This window comes from Crocodylus siamensis, chromosome 10, assembly GCF_052110815.1.
Source record: "Crocodylus siamensis isolate JL-2025a chromosome 10, ASM5211081v1, whole genome shotgun sequence".
NCBI classification, from domain to species: Eukaryota; Metazoa; Chordata; order Crocodylia; family Crocodylidae; genus Crocodylus; species Crocodylus siamensis.
In genome coordinates this window covers 73176588-73197779 of record NC_143404.1, presented here as the reverse complement: position 1 = coordinate 73197779, position 21192 = coordinate 73176588, and the positions used below count along the sequence as shown (strand labels likewise).

At 64.4% G+C, this 21192-nt stretch overlaps 1 protein-coding gene across 2 annotated transcripts in view; it reads left to right on the top strand.

Annotated features, from left to right (window-relative positions):
* CDH22 (cadherin 22) overlaps positions 1-21192 on the top strand; it is a 70417-nt gene that overhangs the window by 22806 nt on the left and 26419 nt on the right. For both annotated transcript variants that reach the window (XM_090020661.1, XM_090020662.1), the window contains exons 3-8: positions 76-984; positions 4814-5108; positions 13580-13699; positions 19518-19685; positions 20174-20361; positions 20869-21122. In XM_090020661.1, coding sequence (XP_089876787.1) covers positions 718-984; positions 4814-5108; positions 13580-13699; positions 19518-19685; positions 20174-20361; positions 20869-21122 — 1292 coding nt within the window. In that variant the 5' untranslated portion in view covers positions 76-717. The remainder of the gene's footprint in view (positions 1-75; positions 985-4813; positions 5109-13579; positions 13700-19517; positions 19686-20173; positions 20362-20868; positions 21123-21192) is intronic.

Sequence of the window (21192 nt, the reverse complement as noted above, 5' to 3'; positions counted from 1 at the left end):
CCCACAGGGCTTGTTGCCCATGGGGGAATGTGGGCCCTGTTCCTGCGCCATCGCTAACATCTTGGCCCTTTTCAGGCTCCCGGAGACACTGCTGGCCGCCTTGGACTCGCCCGCGTGACCCAGCAGAAGATGGAGGTGACTGGCAGCCTGTGGGCCAAGGAGCCTTCGCTGGAGCCAGGAGAACAACAGCCACGAAAACAAGGATTACAAACGCCCTCACGCTGAGTGCAGTGTGTGCACTGGGCCTGCTCCCGGATTCAGGGGCTCCCGTGCTGCCCCAGCCAGTGCCTCCCTCGTGGGACTTCATGCCGAGATGCTCGCCCCCTCTTCCTGCGAGCTCCCGGCGCAGATGCCTCGGGTCCTGGCAGACGGCTGTGCCCCTGCCCCCGCATGCTGAAGGACCTCGTGAGTGGGGAGTGGAGAGGGGGCCACAGCTGCTGTCCGGACTCCAGCCCCCGAGGCAGCACGGCTGCTGCCAGCGGCCCGCCCAGCAGATCCAGTGCCACGGGCAGCCGCTAACACCTGCTCTCTCCAGGCACGGAGCCTGCGCGGGGCTGGCCCAGGACTGCTTGTCGCTGTCCGCAGCGGGGCCCTGAGGGCCGACATGTGACTCCTGGCCCGCTGGGGTTGCGAGGGGTCTGGCTGCCACAGCAGGGTCCCGGCGGGCGCAGAGACCCCCTGCGGGCTGGCGAGACGCACCGTGGTGGCGCCCAGAGGATGCCGGCGTCCTGTCTGCCAGCCCCACTCCATGCTGCTGCCCAGGGGATGGGGCTCTTGGGCTTCTCGTGGACCCTGTCGCTTCTGCTCTGTACCCTGGAGCGGCCGAGGGCCCTGGCCGTGCGCACAGACGCAGCGAGCCCTGGCCTGGAGCCCGCGGGGGACAGCGTGCTGCTGGTGGGCGGCCGCGTGAAGCGTGGCTGGGTGTGGAACCAGTTCTTCGTGGTCGAGGAGTACACGGGCACGGAGCCGCTGTACGTGGGGAAGGTAAAGTGACGGGGGTGCCTGCCTGCCCCGCCGGGCTGCCCGGGGCTGGGGCAGGGCAGGAAGGGGCTGGGGCTGGCCAGCGGGGAGGTGCCCGAAGCACAGCCACGTGCTGGGGACAGCTCTCGGCCATGCAGCAGGACCACTGGCCCGAAGGCTGTGGGCAGGCCGTCCTGAAGCCTGTGGCAGTGGGGATGGCCTGGGCCCTGCGGGCATGCGGGCTCGTTCTGGCCATACCGATGCCCAGCCAGGCCCAGCATGGAGGCTACAGCCTCGCTGCCCCCCTTCCGGAGGAGGCCGGGGCCGTGTGCCTGCTTGCTCAGGAACACGTGTTGGGGCCAAGGCTGGCGAGCAAGCACCGCAGCTGCCGGCAGAGCCATGCTCCTCCACGGCGGCGCTCGCTGCAGTTACAGTTAATTCACAGCTCCCCTGGGGAGTGACTCGAAGCATCAGGCCTTGTCAAATTCCAGAGGTAGCCTAGCAACAGCCTCATTTCCAAAATGAACCCGGGAACCTAAACTAACCCATTTTACAGCCCCTTTCCACACGCTCGCTGTGTTGCCTGCCAGCCCAGAGCAAATAGCAGAGCCACGCACAGCCGCTCCCGGTCAGCACCGCTCCGAGAGGCGGGCGCAGCTGGCACGGCATGGCTGTCACCCCCGCGGGTCATGCCGCAGCTCCTGCTGGGGGAGCCCTGGGTGGGGGGTGCCTGGATCGGCGCCCCACAGCCAGGCCTCCTGCCTCCGTGCTGCAGTGCCTGTGCGGGAGGGGCTGGGGGCCAGGGGCAGCCTGCTCTGCCCCTGCTCCAGGCTGGGGCTGTAATCACTGGGAACCTCTCCTGCCCATTCCCCTCTGCGCCCCTCCAGGGAGAGCCCGGGCTGGGGTGGCCAGGAACCCCCTGCCGCAGGCGCCCGCATTGCCCCTGCCGCACCCTGGAGGGCTGTGAGCTTCTCGTAGGCAGTGCCCTGGCCCCACGCCCGCTGGCACCCCCTGCCGGGAAGGCGCAGCCCTGCGGTGCCCCTTCCGCCCCTGCCCGGGCTCTTTGGAGGTCCAATAACATTTCCATACAATCTGGGCTCTTTGGCTAATCCTTTTTCTGAACTGTAATTTCCCCTGAGGCCGCTGTCAGTTTGATGTGGATTTCTTTGGGTTTTTTAAATAGAATTATGGGGTCAGCACTAGCTCCAAACTTCTGCATGTGGACAGATCTATTTTAGATAGAGATGGGGATTAAAGGGAAAAAAGCAGATTTAATTAAGTTGCTAATATTTAAAGAAAATTGATGAACTCGGGCTTTATGAGTTGGAGCAAACAGAGAGTGCGCCTTCATTACGGGCCAGTTTTTATTTGATTTTCTTTCTTCCTCAGTCCCAGCGTCATGTTTTATTTGTGTATCTGTGCTTTCTGCTTAATCGCTTTTCATAAGGAAAATGCACCTCTGTTCACATTTAATTTTGAATTAATTAGTAGGAAGTAATTAATGGCCTCGTAAAATCCCTGTTTTTAGCCCTTTTGGGCAGGGAAACAATTTCCCTCTTTAACAGACAGAGCCGGTGAAAGGTTCTTGTCTGCTTGCCAGGGGCCCTTGCCTGGCATTGCCCAGACGTGTTTGCCTGGTCCCTCGGCAGAGGGGCTGATACTGGCCCTGGATCCTGCCATCTCCTGGGCACGTAGCCCTGTCCCGGGTGCAAAGGGGGGTGAGGGCGGAGGTGGGCGGGAGGCAGTGGCACAGCCAGAGCCAGAGGCAGACGTGCCCTGTGCTGGTGCCGTCCACCCCTCCGGCGCTCTGCCGAGGCCCTCCAGCAACCGTGCAAGGGAGGAGCAATCCGGGGAGCGCGTGCAATGGGGTGCAGGGCTCATAGTTCGTGGCATTTCTGCAGTCCGGCTGTGGGTGCTCTGCGCCAGCCTGTTGGCTGCACCATCTGTCTGCCTGGGGCACCTGCCTGCACCCTGGGCCCGGGCGCCAACGCCAGCACCCCTTCCTAGCACAGCACATGCCTGGGCATGCCCTGGCCTGGTGCCCTGTGGCTCCCCACCCTCCCCATCAGGAGCAGTGGGGCCAGACGCTGCAGATTGAGCATTTAATTTTCCCTGATAAATCAATCTCCAAGCCCCTGGGGTGCAGGCTCTGCTTCCCTTCCCAGCTCTGGTTTGTGTGTTTGCTGGCGGCTGCTCCGGGGCGGTGGCCTTCACGACAGGGATGTGCTGACGGCTGTGTGCCCGTGATTGAGCCTGAGCTGGCTGGTGGCATCAGCGGGGACGTGGACCAGCCCCTGCGCTGGGCGCCCAGAGGCGATGGGGCCAAGGGGCCGTGCTGCTGCAGCGGTGGGGGGGGGATGCCCAAGGTGCAGCGCCATCCCTGAGCGACGGGACTTAGGCTGTGCTAGAAAAGGGTTCGAGGTGTCCTCTCTGCAGTCACGGGCAGGCAGGGGTGGTTTCTGGTGGGCGGTTGCATTTCCTAGGTGATGGCAGGCAGGCAGATGCACCTCCTGGCACTGGGCAAGTATTTTGAAGCGAGTGGTAATATACAGATGATGTGTAAAAGGCACTGAATTGTCTAATGTGTGGGCACCTCACTCATGAAATAAATAAATATATAAACTGTATCTAACAAGACAAATATAATGAAGGCGTCGTAAAAAGAGGCAGCTCTGGTATAAATTCTTGCTGGTGGAGCTGTGTGTCTGGAAGGTGGATTATAGAACTGCAGTTTGGAAGATTGAATGGCCCATAAACATTTTCATATTTCATTAGCCGATTAATGGACGGCTCTTTTTTTTTTGGCAACTTTGCTGATTCTCAGCAGAAATTGTGGGGAGTAAATGAAGGCGTCTAATGAAACCTTTCCGGGGGCCTGTCCCGTTATGGATGGTCCCAATTAATGCCCACGCCGCTCTCCGTAGAGATGCATTCTGCCTGTCCAGTTACTGTTAATAGATTTCTCATAAGTGGCTGGATTGTAAAAACCTCATAACTCAGTTTAATGCCACCAATAAAATTATCTCCGGCCGCCTGGCCTGGATTCCAGGCAGCGCCAGTTCTGCGGGGAGCTGCTGTTTACCCTTTCCCTCCCTTGTTTCAAATATGGTCTTAATTAGAAAATGAAGAGGAAATTGTTGGCCACAAAAGCAGCTTCCCCAGGGGCTGTTTTTCGCTCTGAACGCCGGGCAAGCCGCTCCATTTGTTGCCGGCTGCAGCCAGGCCGGGTAGTCTGTGCCTGACGTGCGGCGTGTTTACGAGCTCCCGGGTGGAGAGCAGAGCAGCTCCGGCAGCACGGGCTGCCCGCGAAGCAGGCAAGAGCTGGAGCGGTGCCGGCAGGGAGAGCCAGTGCCTGCGCCTGCGCCGTGGCGTAGCAGGCCCAGGGGCAGCGAGCTGGTGGGGGTCTGGCGTGAGCCCTTTCGCAGCGTAGCACAAAGGGGCCTGAGGGGGCTGGTGCTGCACCCCATCTCCATCCCCCGGTACCTGTCGTATTGCACTCTTGGTGCTCGGCCAGCTTGAGCCATGTGGGCTGATCTGCGTGGCTTGTTTGGTGGCTGGGCGGAGGCTGCGCAGCGAGTCAGTGGAACGGACTGGGTTTGACCCTCTCTAGGGTGGTGTTTGTGTGCCCGAGCCCAGCTGGCCTGTGTGAGGATGGGCAGGGGCTGGGTGCGTGCGGCACGTCGCGTGAGTGCGGGACTGGGTCAGAGCAGGAGGTTGTGCCCAAGCCTGGGCACTGCTGTCTGCGTGGCACTGCCCTTGCCTCTGGCTCTGTGCAGCCAGGGGCTCCTGCGTGGGAGCAGCAAGCGAGGCTCGGGCCTGTGCTAACCCTCTCGCTCTGCTCCTCCCTTGGCAGATCCACTCGGACTCAGACGAGGGGGACGGCTCCATCAAGTACACGATCTCCGGGGAAGGCGCAGGCACCATCTTCCTCATCGACGAGGTCACGGGCGACATCCATGCCACCGAGCGCCTGGACCGGGAGCAGAAAACATTTTACACGCTGCGGGCTCAGGCCCGGGACCGCCAAACCGACCAGCTGCTGGAGCCCGAGTCCGAGTTCATCATCAAGGTGCAGGACATCAATGACAGCGAGCCCCGCTTCCTGGAGGGGCCCTACATCGGCAGCGTGGCCGAGCTGTCGCCCGTAGGTAGGTCCCCGCTGCTGCGCCGCGCGTCTCGGGTACGGCACCGTGGCCGGCCGTAAATCCTGGGGATTCCAGCCGCGACCGGAGCTAGGGGGAGCCAGGAAGGGAGAATAAATAAGGCGTCGTCAGGAAAACAAGTAAATAAATCCTCCGTGCTGAGCGCTGGCTGGGGCCAGGCGTGCAGCTCAGCTTGGCGGCCTGGCACGGGGGACGGCTGCGCCGGATGCTGGCTGTGCTCCAGCAGCGCTGCGCGGGTCTTGGGGCAGGCTTGCAGGAGCAGGCCCTCGGCCCTTGCCCATGGTGCACGGAGGAGGCAGTGGCAGCTGCGGGGACAGTGTCTCGCTCTGCCCCTGGCCACATATGTCTGGCAAGTGCCTGCGCTCCCCGGCTCATCTCTGCCCATCTGCACAGGCCGCCGGCATCTGCCGAGCACCCATCCGTCCTGGGCTGGGCTCTCCCAGCCTGTGCAGCCCCAGCACGCTGGCTCCTCACGGCCTTTCTCACCTTGGCAAGCAGCTGACCGTGGAGCGGGCCAGGTGCTGAGCTGGGGTGTCCTCCCACCACCCCGCGCCTGGGGGCTGAGAGCAGACAGGGTGGGCAGAGTTGCTGGTTGTTTCCTGCGCCTGGTGTCCCTGCCCTGCACTTTGCAGCCCTCCCGGCTTCCTGTGGGTGCCGGGGGGTGGAAGGCTGAACCAGCCCGTTGCCCCAAGCCAGCGGAGTGGCCTGGCCACGCACGGTCCTCGCACGTGCAAGTTCTCTTGTGCCGCTGTAGTCGTGCTCTTCCAGCCCTGGGCTCCCTGTGCCACCCCCTCTGCAGCCTCCTGCGGCATGCACCGGAGCAGGCCATTGCTGCTGGGGTGTCACGGCCCTGGATCGCCCTCCCTTCTGTCCACCTCATGCATGTCTGTCTTGTCTGAGGCACAAACCCATCCCATTCCTGCCCCCCGGCCTTGGCTCTGTGGCACAGAGGTGATGGTTGTCTGGGTGCGGGCAATCCTTCCATGATGCCTACGTGTCTCCAGGGCTAGGCAAGGGGGTCGGCTGTGTTCCCTGTCCACAGGCTTCAGCTAGCGCCCAAGTCACCATCTGTCTCCAATCCAAGTACAGACCCCCTGTGGCCTGGGGGGCCCCCAGCTGATGGGTACTGCACGTGGCTGCCCTCGTTCCCTGCCTGGGGCTGAGAGACATTCTGCCTCGTTACCCGGCACAGTTGGAGGCCCCCAGATCCAGCCGTGGTTTCTTGCTCTCTGACCCCTCGGGCTCCTGCTTGGGGTGCCATGCGGCTCCCTGTCTGGGCCAGGCACCCCGTGCTCACCGAGGTGGCTGCCGGTGTGGGGCGAGCAGGTGGAGCGCATGCACTGGCGCTGTGGCCGGGAGCTGTAAATCAGTGCTCTCCAAAGGCTGCATCAAGGCACAAGACAGAGCCTGCAAAAGACTGACTGACATCAAACGATAAGGCAGGTCCCTCCGGGGAGTCGGCAGCGGATGAAAGGGGGAAGAGTGACAGGTGCGCGGAAGTGCGGGAGGAGCTGCAGCCGGTGGAGCTGGGAAGGCCCAGAGGCCCTGCAAGGAGGCAGCATCCCTGAGCCTTGCTGATGCCAGGGCAGGGGGCTGCTGGCAGCCCTGCCCCGGCGGCAGAGGGGCCAGCGCCCCTCTCTGCAGGTCTGCCATGGGCAGAGGCTCGTTCATGCTAGGAAAGGGGGCTGGGCCATGGTACCGTGAGCACCCGCAGGGGCACGCGGCTGGTGGGGGCAGCGCAGCCTCAGCCCCATGCAGCATGGCATGTGGGGCATTTCTGGATATAGCAAATGCAGCTTGTTTGTTAGCTGGCTTGTTAAGGAGCTGTGCAACAGCCTCTGGCATCTTCGCAGGAGTCATCAGACGGGGAGCTGCTGTGGGAACTGCCTGGCACCCCGAGCTGCTCGGCGCCCCGCAACGAGGCTTCTCCCCATCCATGGCCGTGCCGCCAGCCGGGGTGTTGGCACCCACAGCAGCACCAGAGCCGTCCTGCTCCTGAAGGGCTGTGGGGAATTAGATTAATTTATTTTGCTTCAACAACTTTTAGGAAGGGAGGGGACTGGCGACTCCATGCTCCAGACGGGGCTCCGGCTGCTTTGAAAATCACTCACAATTATGGAGCTGCCTGATCAGAGGCTGATGTGAGCAAGACGTATCAAAGGAGACGTGTCTGTGCGAAATCGGAGATCAGAGGCAGGGAGACGCGTGGCGCCGCAACATGAAAGCAGGCGATTCCTGCAAATTAAAGTGCTCAGAACTTGAAAGTGGGGAGAAGTGTTTGGAGCAGCACTGACGTGCTGCAAGCCGGGGACGAGCCCAGGCCTGGGAGCCAGCGCTGCCCCCCAGACCTATGGGCGCCCGCACCCACTCGGTGCCTGCGAGCTGCCTGCTCGAGGTCCTGTTGCGGCAGGGTCGTCCGCGGGGCGGCGTGGAGCTGCCGGGAGCAGTCTGTGCCTGCAGGGCTGCATTGCACAGTGGTGCTGAGCATGGGCAGGGTCATCCCGGTGGGAGCTCGCTGCTTTGCTTTGCCAGCTCCGCACCCAGCCCAGCTCCGCACCCAGGCCACAAGCGGCCTGTCCCGGACACAGAGGAGACTAAAGTAAAGGGACCAGATCAAAGGCCAGTGTTTGCATAACGAAGGAGGGCTAATTGGGGGGAAAAGGCATCCACTTTCCCAGGATCTACTAGGAAATTCAAACCAGCAGGGAGCAAGAGGAGAGTGCCAGAGAGGAGCTGGGAGCCTTGGCCACACAGCCCCTCTCCTCCTGCCCTGGGGCCCGCAGAGGCAGGCATGTGCTGGGCTGAGCCCTGCCCGTGTCCACGGGGCGGGCCCTGGACCCCCTGGGGCTGCTGCGGCGCCGAGGCACCCGTCTCGCCGTGGGGGCAGGTCGACGGTGCAGGCTGGAGCACTGTCGCTCTTGGTGTTGCTGCCGGAGCGGGGCTCAGACCTGCGCCTGGGGCTGGAACTGGATCGGATCCTGCCCCTGGCCCTGGCCGGGACGTCCTGCGGCAGGTGTCCCGCCAGGGTCTCTGGAGAGCGGAGGGCTGCTCTGGTCCCAGGCAAGGCTGGTGGAGCCAGAGCGGGGCAGGGCAGGGCAGGCCGGGGGGACACGGGCTCATACGGAGGCAGGAGGACAGACCGTGGGCGGCTGGCCGAGCGCCTGGGAGCCGCAGGCACTTCTCCTCCTGACAGCAGGCTCTAAAATCCTTTGCATCACGGCACCGTTCCCCAGCTCCCTGGGGTGCGAGCAGCTGCCAGCATCTCCCATGCCAGGCCCGAGCCCCGCCTATGCGGCCGTCTGGTGCGAGGCCTGCGGCCTGGCGCAGGGGCTGCAGGGCGGCTCCGGGGCCCAGGGTGCAAGGCCTGCGCTCCCCTGCCCCACCGCAGTGAGGCTTGGCAGTCCAGACTAGAGGCGATTTGGTGGCACAGAAAGAAAGCATGGGGTCAAGCCCCGACTCGGCACCAGCGCTGATTGCCGGGAGGGATCATTTAATCTTCCCACTGGAAGCAGAGGAAAGGGATTTGTTTAATGTGTAATCAGAGCGTTTACAGGCAATCCGACAGGTGGGTTTTAATTTTTAATACCAAGCGCTTGAAATGCGAGCCAAGGCTGGAGGCAGCCGGGCCAGGGACCCACGTGTCAGCCGTCCGCGGCACTGGTGGGCTAATGCCAGCCACACTTTGCCAGCCCTGCTCCGGGGCCGTGGTGCGGCTGCAGCTCCAGGACCCGCTGCGCGCTGCGGCCGTCCTCAGCAGAGTCCAGGGCTGGACCCTGTGGCTCCCAGCTGCACCAGTGCAAGTTTCCCACCCCCAGTGCTGGCTGTGCCGGGCCCTGCCTGCCTGCGGGCTGCGCTACCCAGGGTGCCGCTGCGCCCAGCAGAAGTCCTCGTCCTGCTGTGCACCAGCGAGGGCTTGGCCATCCCTGCCAGGTGTCATTAGCCCCGTGTTTTTCCAGGCCCAGCTGCAGCCAAGCAGGTTCCTGCCTGTTTGCCCCTGGGTGATGGGTGCTGTCGGTGCCAGTGCTTGCACCAAGTCACGGCTCCCTGCCAGGGCCAGGCACAGCTCGGCTTGGGTTCCCTTCCCAACGGCAGCATGGACGTGCTCCAGGGTGCCCAGCCCTGGCATGCAGGAGGCCAGAGAGGGTTTTCCCAGCCTGTTACTGCCCGGAGGAGAGCGCCCCAGGTGGGGATAGGGGTGGGCAGGCGCCCAGGCCCCTTCCCCCCGCATCCGAGCGGGCTGCATTTGCCTGGTGATGTGTATTGTAGCTGAGCACTGCTGGAGCGGGCGCAGCAGGCCCAGAGCAGCATGGATAACAAGGTCCCAGGGGCACCTAGAGGGAATTTGCCCCGGGTGAGTGGCAGGGAGGTGGTGCCGAGCCCTGGGGCAGCGCAGGCCCTGCTGTGGCCCCTCGGGGCAGGGGCCGCACAGCAGCCTGTGCTGAGATGCACTGAGGCGCGGGGCAGGAGGGGACGATGCATGGTAGCTGGGGCAGGTAGCCTAGACAGCGTCTCTCCTCTCTAGGCCAGCACCTCGCAGAGCAGGAGCCGCTCCTGGCGGCTGGGCTGGGCTGGGCTGGGCTGGGCTGGGCCCCGACTGGAGCTCAGCCCTGCCCTGGGGCACCAAGGGTCAGCCTCTCAGCCCCTTCTCCAGCGTGGCCTTGGTGTAGCAGGTGCCTACCAGGGCGGTGGGCACTGCTGCTGGCAGGGACCCTGTGCTGGGCCCCAGCAGCGCCGAGCGAGGGGCCGTGCTTGCAGCACAGTGGGGCAGAAGCGGAGGCCTGCCCCGCGCCGCCGGTCCCACGCAGCCCCGCTCTCCACGCCGTGTTCCCTGGCGGGCAGGAGAGGCGCTCGCTAATGTCTCTGGACAAGCGCTGCGCAAAGGCAGAGGCTTCCCATCAACCAGATCCTCTGTCGGAGCCACGGCTAAGCAGTCCCCGGGGACGGCGGCTCAGACTGTCTAATGCACTGAGCGAAGCAGCTGGCGGTGTGGGGGGAGCGTGCACGCGGGCCAGGGCTGAGGGGGCTGCAGGACTCGGCCGTGGGGCAGGGCCTGTTGGGCTTCTTGCCCCTGTGCCCCAGGACCCCCTCTGTGCTGCTCCGGGGTGGGGTACTTCAGCCAGGGCCGCTGCGGATCTGCGGCAGCCGCCGAGGGGTGCACGTGGCCGGAAGCAGGCATGGAGCTGAGCCGCGGCCCTGCTGGCTCTGCAGCAGCAGTGGTGGTGGTGGGGGGATCCTTTGGCAAGGGGGATGCTGCTTACCGCCCCCCAGGATCTTCCCCCACCCCTGGGTGCTGAGCAGGGGTCTGGCCCCCGCCAGCTGGAGCAGGTATCAGCCATGTCAGGGGCTGAATCCTCTCCCTCCTGCAGCCCGCCCTGCCCCTCCTGATCATCCCTGCTGGGGCCGAGGGCTGCTTGGACCCTTGTTCGCGCTCAGGGGTCTTCCAGGAGTGGGGGTGACCCCCGGCGGAGCCGGCTCAGGCTGTGTGTGGGCCAGTCCGTCCGTCCATCCGTCCAGGCTTCACGGGGGCAGGGCAGCTCCTGCTCCATCAGCCACAGCACGTCTCACCCTTGCAGCCAGAGAGTCGGGGAGGTTGTGCCCGAGCCATTAACTGTTATGTAGATGGGGCCAGCGGCGAGGGAGGGGCTCATGCCCTGAGCTCTGTGGCGGGCCAGTAGGGGGCGCTCCCGCGTTGAGCCCTCACCTCCCTGTGCCAGACCACCTTCCCGGCTCCGAGCACCTCCCTGGGGCGCCTCATGTCTGGCTGACCCCCTTCCCGGAGCACACTCGCTAGCCTGGGGGTAACGTCGCCACCACCACCCTGAGAAGGGACTGTCTTGGCCCTGTGTCCTCAGGGAAACACAGGCCTAATGTCCTACGGGTACTCGACCCAGTACAGGCACTTGGGGCACTTCCCCAAGTCGGGGCAAAAAGTACAAAAAGTCTCCCTTAGTCCACAAACCTAAGGGGTCTCTTAGGCATAATTTAGACCCACCCCTCAATAAGTCTCCCACACCAGTCAAAAAGGAGAACTTTATTGATTACAAGGGGTAGGGGAAACTAGGGTACAGGATTGAGCAATATTTTAGAAATCCTAAAGAGCAAACAGTGTGGCTGAGGTAGCCTTTTGATCACACATCTGTGTTACTGCCAGCTAAATATCTAATCAGATTGAGTAGCTTACTCACAAGTATCTTCCAAAGGCCGGTGAAGTTTCCCTTTGGAGGCAGGCGGTTCCTTGCTCGTGAGTTTTGGGGGAGAGAGAGCTAGTTTCACATGGTAAAGCTCCTCTGTGTCCCCGGCATGGCTGCTGCTTCGCCTCATGGCCGAAGAGAGAGAGCACCTCCTCCCCCCCCAACCTATATAGCCCCTGTGACCTCATTCACCTGGGCCAGTGGAGGTCAGCCCCAGTTGGCTGTCGGCCAACCAATTTGAAATACATCACCTATTACCGGGCAGATTCCAGCCCCCAGGTAGATGCCCCCCACCCCGGTGGCGGATGCCAGTCCCGTGGGCAGAGGGAGCAGGTTCCCCCTCCCCCAGGACTGCAGCCAGCTCAGGTTCCCTAAAGGGACAGGCTGAGGTGTGACTCCTCTGTGCTGGCCCATCTTGATCACATTGTCACAGGGCAGAGATTTTGGGGAGAAACCAAGATGGCTTTCTGCCACAAGCTCATTTTACGTGGCTAATTATCTCTGCGGGCGCGAGCTCAGGATTCCTGGTCGCGGGGCCCACGCTGCCGCAGGTGATGGATGTTTGGGTTTTATTTATTGTATCTTTTATGGCGAAGGCAGATGCCAGGAAACTCAGTCAACGAAGGAAGGTACATGCTGTCCTCGCTGCAGGCTCGCCTGCCTCCGGGCGGGGGCCTGACGCCTGCAGTGAGGGACGGGAGCCAGGACTCCTGGGTCCTCCTGCCGGCACTGCGGTGGGGGTCTGGCCGGGATGGGGCCAGGAGCCCGGTCCTCTGTGCTGCAGGCCCCCCACCAGCGGCAGGGGCTGTCTCTGTCCCCAGACCTGCAATGGGGGTTGATGCTCCCCCTGGCCTGGGGCCCTCAGTGGCTGCGCACCAGGTGTGGGCACAAGGGGTGGAGAAAGGCACAGAGTTGGGGGCCCTGGGAGCATCAACCCCGTCGGGTTTGCTGCCTGTTGCCTTCCAGCACCCGCCACATCCAAACAGGGTGATTCCTCCTTTATGATCCAGGCCTGTCTGTCACATGCGGAGCAGCAGTGCTCCCGAGCCCTCGCCTTGAGCAGGGGGTGGGGAGCACACTGCAGGTGCCAGGCTCATGTCGGGCAGTGGCTGGGGGCCAGGTGGAGCGGAGGGGGAGGGCAAGGGGCAGCCCAGTGCCAGCTGGCAGTGCCTGTGTCCACAGAGCCGGGCAGTGAGCTAGCCTTGCCTCCGGCTCTGGATAGGCCTGGCAGGGAGCCGTGGGCACGCAGCAGAGCCGAAACAGGCCGCTGCAGCTGGCGGGCATGCAGGGCCACCCACAGCGCCTGCTCTCGTGGCCCAGCCTGGTCTGAGCTTTGCAGCCCGAGGCAGTGAGCTCCTCGGCCCCGGGCGCTGCCCAAAGGCAAATGCATCCCATGATCGGCACATCCCATCCTGAGCTGGGCCCCAGCCTGCCGTGTGGGCTGGTGCTGCCACCGTGGTGCCTGGCATTGGTGGGGAGGGTCTGTCAGCAGGGCGACGCTGCTGCGTGGCCTCGCGGTACGGCTGTGCCATCTTCCTGGTGCAGGGGAATCGGCTGCTCCTCCCGCCTCCCCCAGCCCCTGCCTGGCTCTGCCTCCTCCATCCCCGCCCCAGCTCACGTCCAGGGTCCTGCCTTTGTCAAATTGAACATGATGTCAAATTAGAGCCATCACAGGGACAGTCAGTGCGAAGCACCCTGTTTAATGAGGCAGCGTTGAAAATCAATAACTTAATTGCAGCCGTTTGATGGACTTTTATCCAATTTATACTGCTCCTGCCCTGCTACGTGTGGAGCATGAGGACGTGCTGCTTTGTCTAGGCCTCGGGAAGTGGGGGCGTCTGCAATGGCCCCCGGCCTCTGTGCAGGCTGCGGCAGAGGGAACTTGGTGCTGCCGTGACCGCCCCGGGCTCGGCCACCCCCCTGTAGCCACACGCAGGGGGCTTTATCTCCGGGGGAGACTGCCCTTTGGCAGTACCTGAAGGGGCAGCCGGGCTGTGATGTCCCTGCCCCTGGGCGCCATGCAGACCTCCCAGCCCCTTCCCAGGGCAGCGTGTCCTGTCCCCAGCCCCCCAGACACCGAGGCTCGAGAGCGATGCCCTCTCAGCAGCTCCTCCCAAGACAGCAGCATCCATCCCATCCTGCTCCCCTGAGGAAGGGGTGCTGTCCCTGCTAGCTCTCAGCGCTGTGCATGGTCCTGCAGCCCGCTTCCCTCGGCCCAGCTTGCTCACGCTCATCCCTCTGCTTTGCTTTGTCTCCCCGGCCCAGGCACGTCTGTGATGCAGGTGATGGCGTCGGACGCTGATGACCCCACGTATGGCAGCAGTGCCAGGGTGGTGTACAGCGTGCTGGACGGCGAGCAGCACTTCACGGTGGACAGCAAGACAGGTTAGTGGCCGCCGGGCAAGGGACTTGGTCTCCTGGGGCCAGGCACAGGTGCAGTGGCTGGTCCGTGCAGCCTGGGGGGTCGGGGCGGCTGACTGGGCAGTGCTCGGAGGGGGCCCTGCTCAGAGCTGCCAGCATCGGCTGCTCCGGCCGGCGCCGAGCCCAGCGCAGCAGCCTGCCCACAGGCGCGCCAAGCTTTCCGTGTGAGAAGCTTAAATGCTACCGGAGGGGCTCTACCAAAGGCTGTGTTGTTATCACCAGGGCTTTGATTAAAGGTAACACTTTAAATTAAGGATCGGTTTATAAATGTTCTATTAATATTTAACGAACGCGCAGGAGAAGCTACTCCGTTCCTTAATAACTGGTAATGGAGCTGTTGTAAAATGCGCCGGCTGTAAATCCCGAGCAGATGATGCTCCGACGGCCCGGTGCCGAGCAGTGCCTTGTTGGGGCGTGTGTTCTCCTGCCCTCCCGGCCAGGCCGCTCGTTACCTTTAACTGCAGCCTCGCTTGCTGGGGAGGGAAGAGGCTTCAGTCTTAATCAGAGGTTGAAGGCACAGGGCGTGCAGTGAAGCACCAGGAATTTATCGAGCATCGGCAGGAGCGCTGTGTCCTGGCAGCACGCGGCTGGGCCCAGCACGCCTGGCTCCCCTCCCCAGCGGGTCCTGTGGCAGGGGCTGGGGCCCTGGACGGGGCTGTGCCACGCGGATGCTGTGGCGCGCACTGGGATGACTGGTCCCCGCGAGTCGATTGTGCAGTCGCTTCCCGTCAGGCTGACATTTCTCCGTGCTGCTCTGGGCCCCGGGGAGGCAGCTTGTGCAGGTTTGAACCAGACCCGTTCTGCTGTTGCTGAGCAATGAGAGCAGGAGCGATGAGCAGGCTGCCTGTCGTGTGCACACAGGTGTAAGAGCTAGGGTGTGCATGCATGCGTGTGTGCATGTGCTTGTGCCGAGGCACATGGCTTCTGAAACCCGGGGCTGGGGGAGGTGCACCTGGTGCCCCCCAAGCAGCTCGTGTGAGCTGCCAGTGGTGGATGGGCACGAGCGAGGCCAGACGGGCGCAGTGGCCCTTCTCTTCTGCGAATGGAGGCCGTGGGGAAGGCTGTCCTGCGGCAGGCCTGAGGCTGCTCCAGGAGGAGACACAGCTGCCTCCCCGGGTCCTGTCCCAGCCGGCCCCGGTGCCCTTCCTGCGCTGTCAGCGCCGCGTACGAGTGCTTTGCACCCCTCCCTGGTGGGGCGGGGCTGGGAGGGGGGCTGCTGTCCAGAGGCAGCTCCCTGCCCCTCCTGCATGCAGGTGGGACTCGCATGGGTGCTGGGGGGGCTTAGCCTGAGTAAGGGCTGGGTACAGCTTTGGGCAGAGGCCCATGATTGGGCCCCTGGAGACATGGGCATAGGACGGAGAGTGCAGAGCCCTGGAGCTCGGGTCACGCCAGCGCTCTGGTTCCTGCCTTGCATCCCCGGGAGGGTGCCCCCGGCTGGGGCCCACCGTGGAGCTGCTCTGGGACTCCGAGCTCCTGGGATTCGACTCCATGGCCCTGAAACCCTCCTGCTAGATGCTGCGCTGCGAAGGGGTTGGGCTGGCTCTTCTCCAGGCACTGATGCTGCTGGAAGAACAGACGCCCTCTCCAGAGGGGCTGCTCTGAGCCGGCACTTTGGGCACGCAGGCTGGTGGCCGAAGGCTGCCGATGGCCCTCGGCGAGCTGCCGGCTCCAGGACTGTGGAGATGTGCCGCCCTGTGTGCCCAGCTGCGATCCCACTTCGGCTGCCAGCATAGTTGCAGAGCACTGCGGGCATCCCCCGTCCCCAGAGATGGAGTCGCAGCCTGCGCAGGATACATCTGTGGTGGGGGACGTGGGGTCGGTACACTGGAGCCACGTCCCCCTGCCCCGGAGCTGTTCTCCAGCTGTGGCCAGGCCTGTGGGCTGCAGAGGAGGGTGAGTGCCTCCCTGTGCAGTGCTGCAGCCGGGAGCCCACCCTGACCCCTGCAGAGGCCCCGCATCTACCCTGAGCGCAAGGTTTAATTGCCCGTAGCCGCAGCGTAATGCACAGAGCCACCGCTGTTATTAATGGTCATAAAAAGATCCATAAAGGCCTGGCACATGCTGTTGCTGATAACATACGGCATGAAGAACAACACACCTTCCCTCTGGCTGTGACCAGCCTCCACTGGGCTCCCGCCCGCCCCCATGCGGGCAGCTGTGCGGCACGCTCCCTGCCCCTGCCCCGTCTCCCTCTCCTGCGTCTGGCTCCCTCTCTCTAGACCAGCATGAGAGCAGCATGGGGGCACGGAGAGAGGCAGGGCATGGCTGGTGCACCGGCTGGGCAGCCAGCTCCTCTGCCTGCTGGAAGGATCTGGGAGCAGCCGGGGAGGGGCCGGGGCTTTGCTGCGTGCACAGCAGCACCTAGCGCATGGGTCCTGCCTTGAGCGAGGTGGGCAGCCCCTCTGCCAGCTGCTGGCAGGGAGCATGGCGGGTGGCGGCGGGGGGCGCGTGCACGCCTGCGTCCCCGTGGGGCGTGCCGCGTCGCTGGGCCCGTCTCCGCCGCGCACATTGGAATGCGGGGCGCGCGGAGCACAACAAAGCGCTTGTGCTGCAGCTGAGCCGTGCCGGCATCTGTGGGCTTGGAGGATGTGAAGAAAGAGCGTAATTGATGTTTACAAGCTCTCCTTGCCTCCAGAAGAACAGCAGCCCTGTGGCGTCTTCCAAGAGCCGCCTCCGCCAGCCTGTATTGTGTGTGCTCCAGCCCCCAGCGTGTGCCTGCACGTGCCCAGGGCCTCCTGCCCGTGGCTCACGCAGGCACTGGGGCTGTGTTGGCTCTGGACGTGCCCATGGGCAGTGCCTGTGGGGCCAGAGCACTGGCCCTGGCCCGCCGGGTAGGTCCAGGCTTGGAGACTGCGTGCAGCTCTCCTGTTCCTCCTCCTCCGCCCTCCCGCCAGCTGTGGGCTGCACAGCTGCTGCCAGCTGCCTGGCTCTGCTGGAGGTAGCAGCGGTGAAGGGAAGAGCTGGTAGCACACAACCACAGCCTGCCTAGGGTGCAGGACACGGCTGCGCCAGAGCAATTGCTCGTGGGGACGTAGTCAGGCTGTCTGGGAAGGTGCACGACTGGCTAGCATGGCTCTGCACGGGGTGCCAGGGAGGTGTCCTGAGTGCCTGGGCAGCAGTGCATGGTGGAGCTGTCTGGCGGCAGTCGCAGCTGGTGCCAGCCCTGCGGCCTGGCAGATATGCAGTGAGCTCTTTGCTCTGCTGCCTCTGTCTGCAAGGACGGCTCAGCGTCCCCGTGCACAGGGCAGCTCCCTCCAGTGCTGGGAAGGCACCTGTCCTTGCGATTGGGGGCTGGGCCCAGGCTCTGTCCAGCTGTGCTGGTCTGAGCAGAGCGGTCCCAGGACCCTCCCCCCTCGGTGCAGAGACCTGGCCTTGGCCGAGACCCTGGCCACCAATGCATTGGCAGCAAGCGAAGCCTGGGCTAGGGCGTGGGGCCGCCGGGTGCGGCCTCAGAGCTGGGGGGAAAAATGTGCTTCTGCTTCTTCCCCAGAGCCAAAGGGGCCTGCTCCTGCCTGGCCCCTGGCCAGCGGCACTGAGCACGAGGCGTGTGCAGCAGTGCTCACAGGTGTGCCCGTGCTCCTCCCAGGGGTGCCAGATGCCTGGGCCATCTTGGGATTGTGCTGCTGAGTGGGGCAGGGACAGGCGCCAGGGACCCGCGTTGACGTGCCCCTTGCAGAGGTTTCTCAGTGTGGGTGGGAGATTCCCGGCCCCTCTCCAAGACACTGGCCCTTTAATGAAGCCCAGGACTGGGGATGCGTTTACTCTGCAAAGTGGAAATGAATGTTTAATGGCAGGAGGGATTTGGGATCCAGCACTGCTGTGTGTTGTGGGGCTGGGGAGGGGCAGACGCAGGGCGCACTCCCCTCCCCTCCCGTCCCCACAGCTGCCCCTGCCTCCAGGGCCGTGCACTGGTCCCCCTGGGCAGGCGGCCTGGGGGCCAGGGTCAGTGCAAGCAAGGGGCTGTGCCCCGGTCGCTGTGTGCGGTGGGGACGGGGCTCTGCACCTGGGACTGCCCCAGTGGCTCGTGCTGCAGCCGCGTGCCCCACCACAGTGCCAGCCCCGCATCTTCGTGGCCTGCCTGGGGGCTGGGACCTGTCAGCCTTGCAGCTGCCCCCACGCAGAACTGAGTAGCCCACGGTGCTCGCCCTCTTGGGAGGCGCGTCCGTCTCACCCGCGAGTGGCTCCGTGGCGCGGAGCTGATGGTGGTTGTGTCCCCTCACCTGGCGACTGCGCTGCGATTCACCTGGCTCACGCTGGAAGCTGTTGGCTCCAGCGCCAGAGAGCGTCGTCCTGCATCTGCATTATTCGCCCATAACAGATGCTGGTGGGGCTGGGAGATGAGCTGGGTTTGTGGTACTCTGCGGAGGGCCATGTCCATGGGGCCAGGAAAGCGCAGGGTGGCTCCCCAGGTGGAGGGGGCGAGTCGCTGGGTCTGGGCAGGTGGTGCTGCCCTGGTGCTGTGGGTAGGTCGTGGTGGGTGGTCGGTCCCTTCCTCTGCTCCATCCACGGCCTCACGAGGAGTTGGCTCTTCTGTGGGTGCGTTCCCCGGCAGGTAGGCTGTCTGCAGAGCCCCGCTCCAGCCGCGGCGGGGCCTGGCGTCCTTCCACGAGGCACCTTCTGCACCTGGTTGTTCACAAAGGAGCCTCGGTGCTGCCCTGGCACCTGCTGCTGGGCTGCTTGGGCAGGCGGGTGCAGGCTGGGAGCCCATGGAGCTGGGGTTTGCCATCCTGGGACAGTGCCTAGCATCCTGGTGCAGCGGGAGCTGGCTGTGCCCAGGGCCCAGGCCAGAGTGGAGCTCCCGGGGGTGCGGCGAGGTCTATAAATAGCAGCGATGCCGCTCTGGCCACGCTGAGCACCTGCGCAGCGTCTCTCCTCCTCTCCCCATCCATCGCTGCCAGGCTGACAAGGATCATTTTCATCATGAAATGCTTCAGACCCCTTTAATTAGCAGAATCACTTAAACTTCCAGGAGACGGTGCCGTTCCCAGACGCAGCCTTGGAAGGGGAGAGGGGCAGGGCTGGCGCCAGCCCCTGCCTGCTCCTGGGATGCCCGGGTAGGAGCCAGTCTCCTGTGGATGGCAGGCGCGGGGGGGCCAGGCCGTGCCGGTGGGGGGGGACGACCGGTGTCGCTGGCTGGGACCCAGCCCTGCTGCGTTCCTGGGCCAGAGGTCATAGGACTGAGGCAGCACCCTGTCCGGCCCAGGGGAGCTCTCGGGTATCCTGCTTGTGGCTTCCCTTGGTGCCAGCGAGCCGCTGCGGCGGGTGCGACTCCGGTGAGGGAGGGCACCGGCGGGGCAGGGGCAGGAGCAGCGGAGCCCGTGGGAGCCTGCTGGAGGTCAGGCCAGCGAGGCGGCTCCTTCCCGTGGAGGCTGGGCAGCTGCTCTTAGAGAGCCCCGGTAATTGCAGAGCTGAATGTCAGGCAGGCTGGGGGGACGGGGGGGCTTCCTGCCCACGAGAGCCAGGGAGCTGCAGCCCCAGGCAGGCAGGGGTCCATCACCATAAATCCTCCCTGCGATAATCACTGCGATAATTGCTACCTGCAGGGGAAGTGGGGAGGGTTTGGCATCTCCGAGCCGCGTCCCCTGTGTCTGCCACGCTGGAAATGTCACCAGAGACGGCGTTTCTGCCCATCCCCCTCCCGGCTCCTGGCAGGGGGTGGCGGAGCAGCGTTTTCACCGTGAAATGCTTCAGACCTTGGGAAGGCCTCCTGCATTTCCCCCCCACAGCTCACCTGAGCGCCCAGCGTGCCGCAGGGCTCAGTGCTGCCCCTCTGCCCCTGCAGGCGTGATCCGCACGGCGGTGGCTGACCTGGACCGCGAGACGCAGGACCGGTACGAGGTGGTGATCCGCGCCACGGACATGGCAGGGCAGCTGGGCGGCCTGTCGGGATCCACCACCGTGACCATCGTCATCACGGACGTCAACGACAACCCCCCACGGTTCTCACAGAGTAAGAGCTACCCTGCGCCTCATTTCAGGCCCTGGCACATCTGCCCCCGGGGGGTGCAGGCTGGGCCCCCAGTGTCTGTGTCCTTGCAGCAGGGACAGCCGCAGCCCCTGGCAGGGTGGTTTGGGGACGGGACATTGCTGAGACTGGCCTGAGTGAGGCATCCTAGGCTGCTGCAGCCAGGCCCAGCCTACCCGGGGCCTGGGCTCTGGCGGGTGATGGGTTCAAGGGGGCGCTGCCAAGTCCAGGGGATGGAGTGCTGCAGTGAGCATGGCAGGGAGATGCACCATCTGGCCTGGGCCCTGGCAACCCCCCTGGGACCCAGGAGGGCTGGGGGGACCCCAGCTAGAGATGGGTGCAATACCCCTGCTCATGCCCCCCACGCCCAGCCCTGTCTGTCCCAAACAGGTCCCATCAGCGCTTGGTCGGGAGTGTTCGGGGCCAGCCCAGGCGGTGCCGTGACTCCCCGCCCCTCTCCTCCCCTGTTGCAGAGATGTACCAGTTCAGCGTGGCAGAGACGGTGCCCACGGGCACGGCAGTTGGGAGGGTCAAGGCGGAGGATGCCGACGTGGGGGAGAACACGGACATGATGTACCAGATCAAGGATGAGGAGGGTGTGGAGCTGTTTAGGGTCACCACTGACAGCAACACCCAGGAGGCTGTGGTCCTCGTGCAGAAGGTCAGCAGGGGCCAGGGGGGGCTGGGCTGTCCCGCAGTGGAGAGCTGGGCCCCGGTACTGGAGGACCGTGCCCAGCACATGGGCCTTGCGCAGACCCGTGATGCAGGCGGGAGCAAGCAGTGGCTCGCCAAGGCTGCTGCCTTCCAGTCACCTTTCCCGTAGCAATAATCACCAGGTGATTAATGATCCCCGTGCCGCTGGGAACTGCTCGCGCCCGCCCTGTGCATGCTGATGTCTGCATCACGCAGTGGGAGCGGGCAGGGTGGGAGGCAGCGGGTGTCCTTCCCCCAGGGCAGCTCCCGACGGCTGCGCCTTCCCAGCAGCTCAGGAGCACGGGCTGCCGGGGGCTCCCACCACGCTGCCTGCCCTGCCCTGCCCTGCCCTGCCCTGCCCTGCCCTGAGCGGGGTCTGTAGGGGGCGGGGCTGTGGGCTGGGGGTGTGGTAGGGGGCAGGGCAGGAGCATGGGCTTAGGGATGGCGCCGCTGATGCCAGCCTGTTGCACCGCAGCCGCTGGACTACGAGTCGAAGCGGGTGCACACGGTGGTGGTGGAGGCCCTCAACAAGTTCGTGGACCCACGGTTCGTGGACCTGGGCACCTTCCGGGACCAGACCATCGTGCGCGTGTCCGTGCTGGATGTGGACGAGCCCCCCGAGTTCCGGCCGCCCTCCGGCCTGATGGAGGTGCAGGAGGACGCCCGCGTTGGCTCCGTGGTAGGCGTCGTCACCGCGCTGGACCCCGACGCCGCCAACAGCCCTGTCCGGTGAGCAGCTTGCCCCTCCCGGCTCTGTCCCTGCACTGCTATTGGGAGGGCCATGGGCAATGCAGGGTGG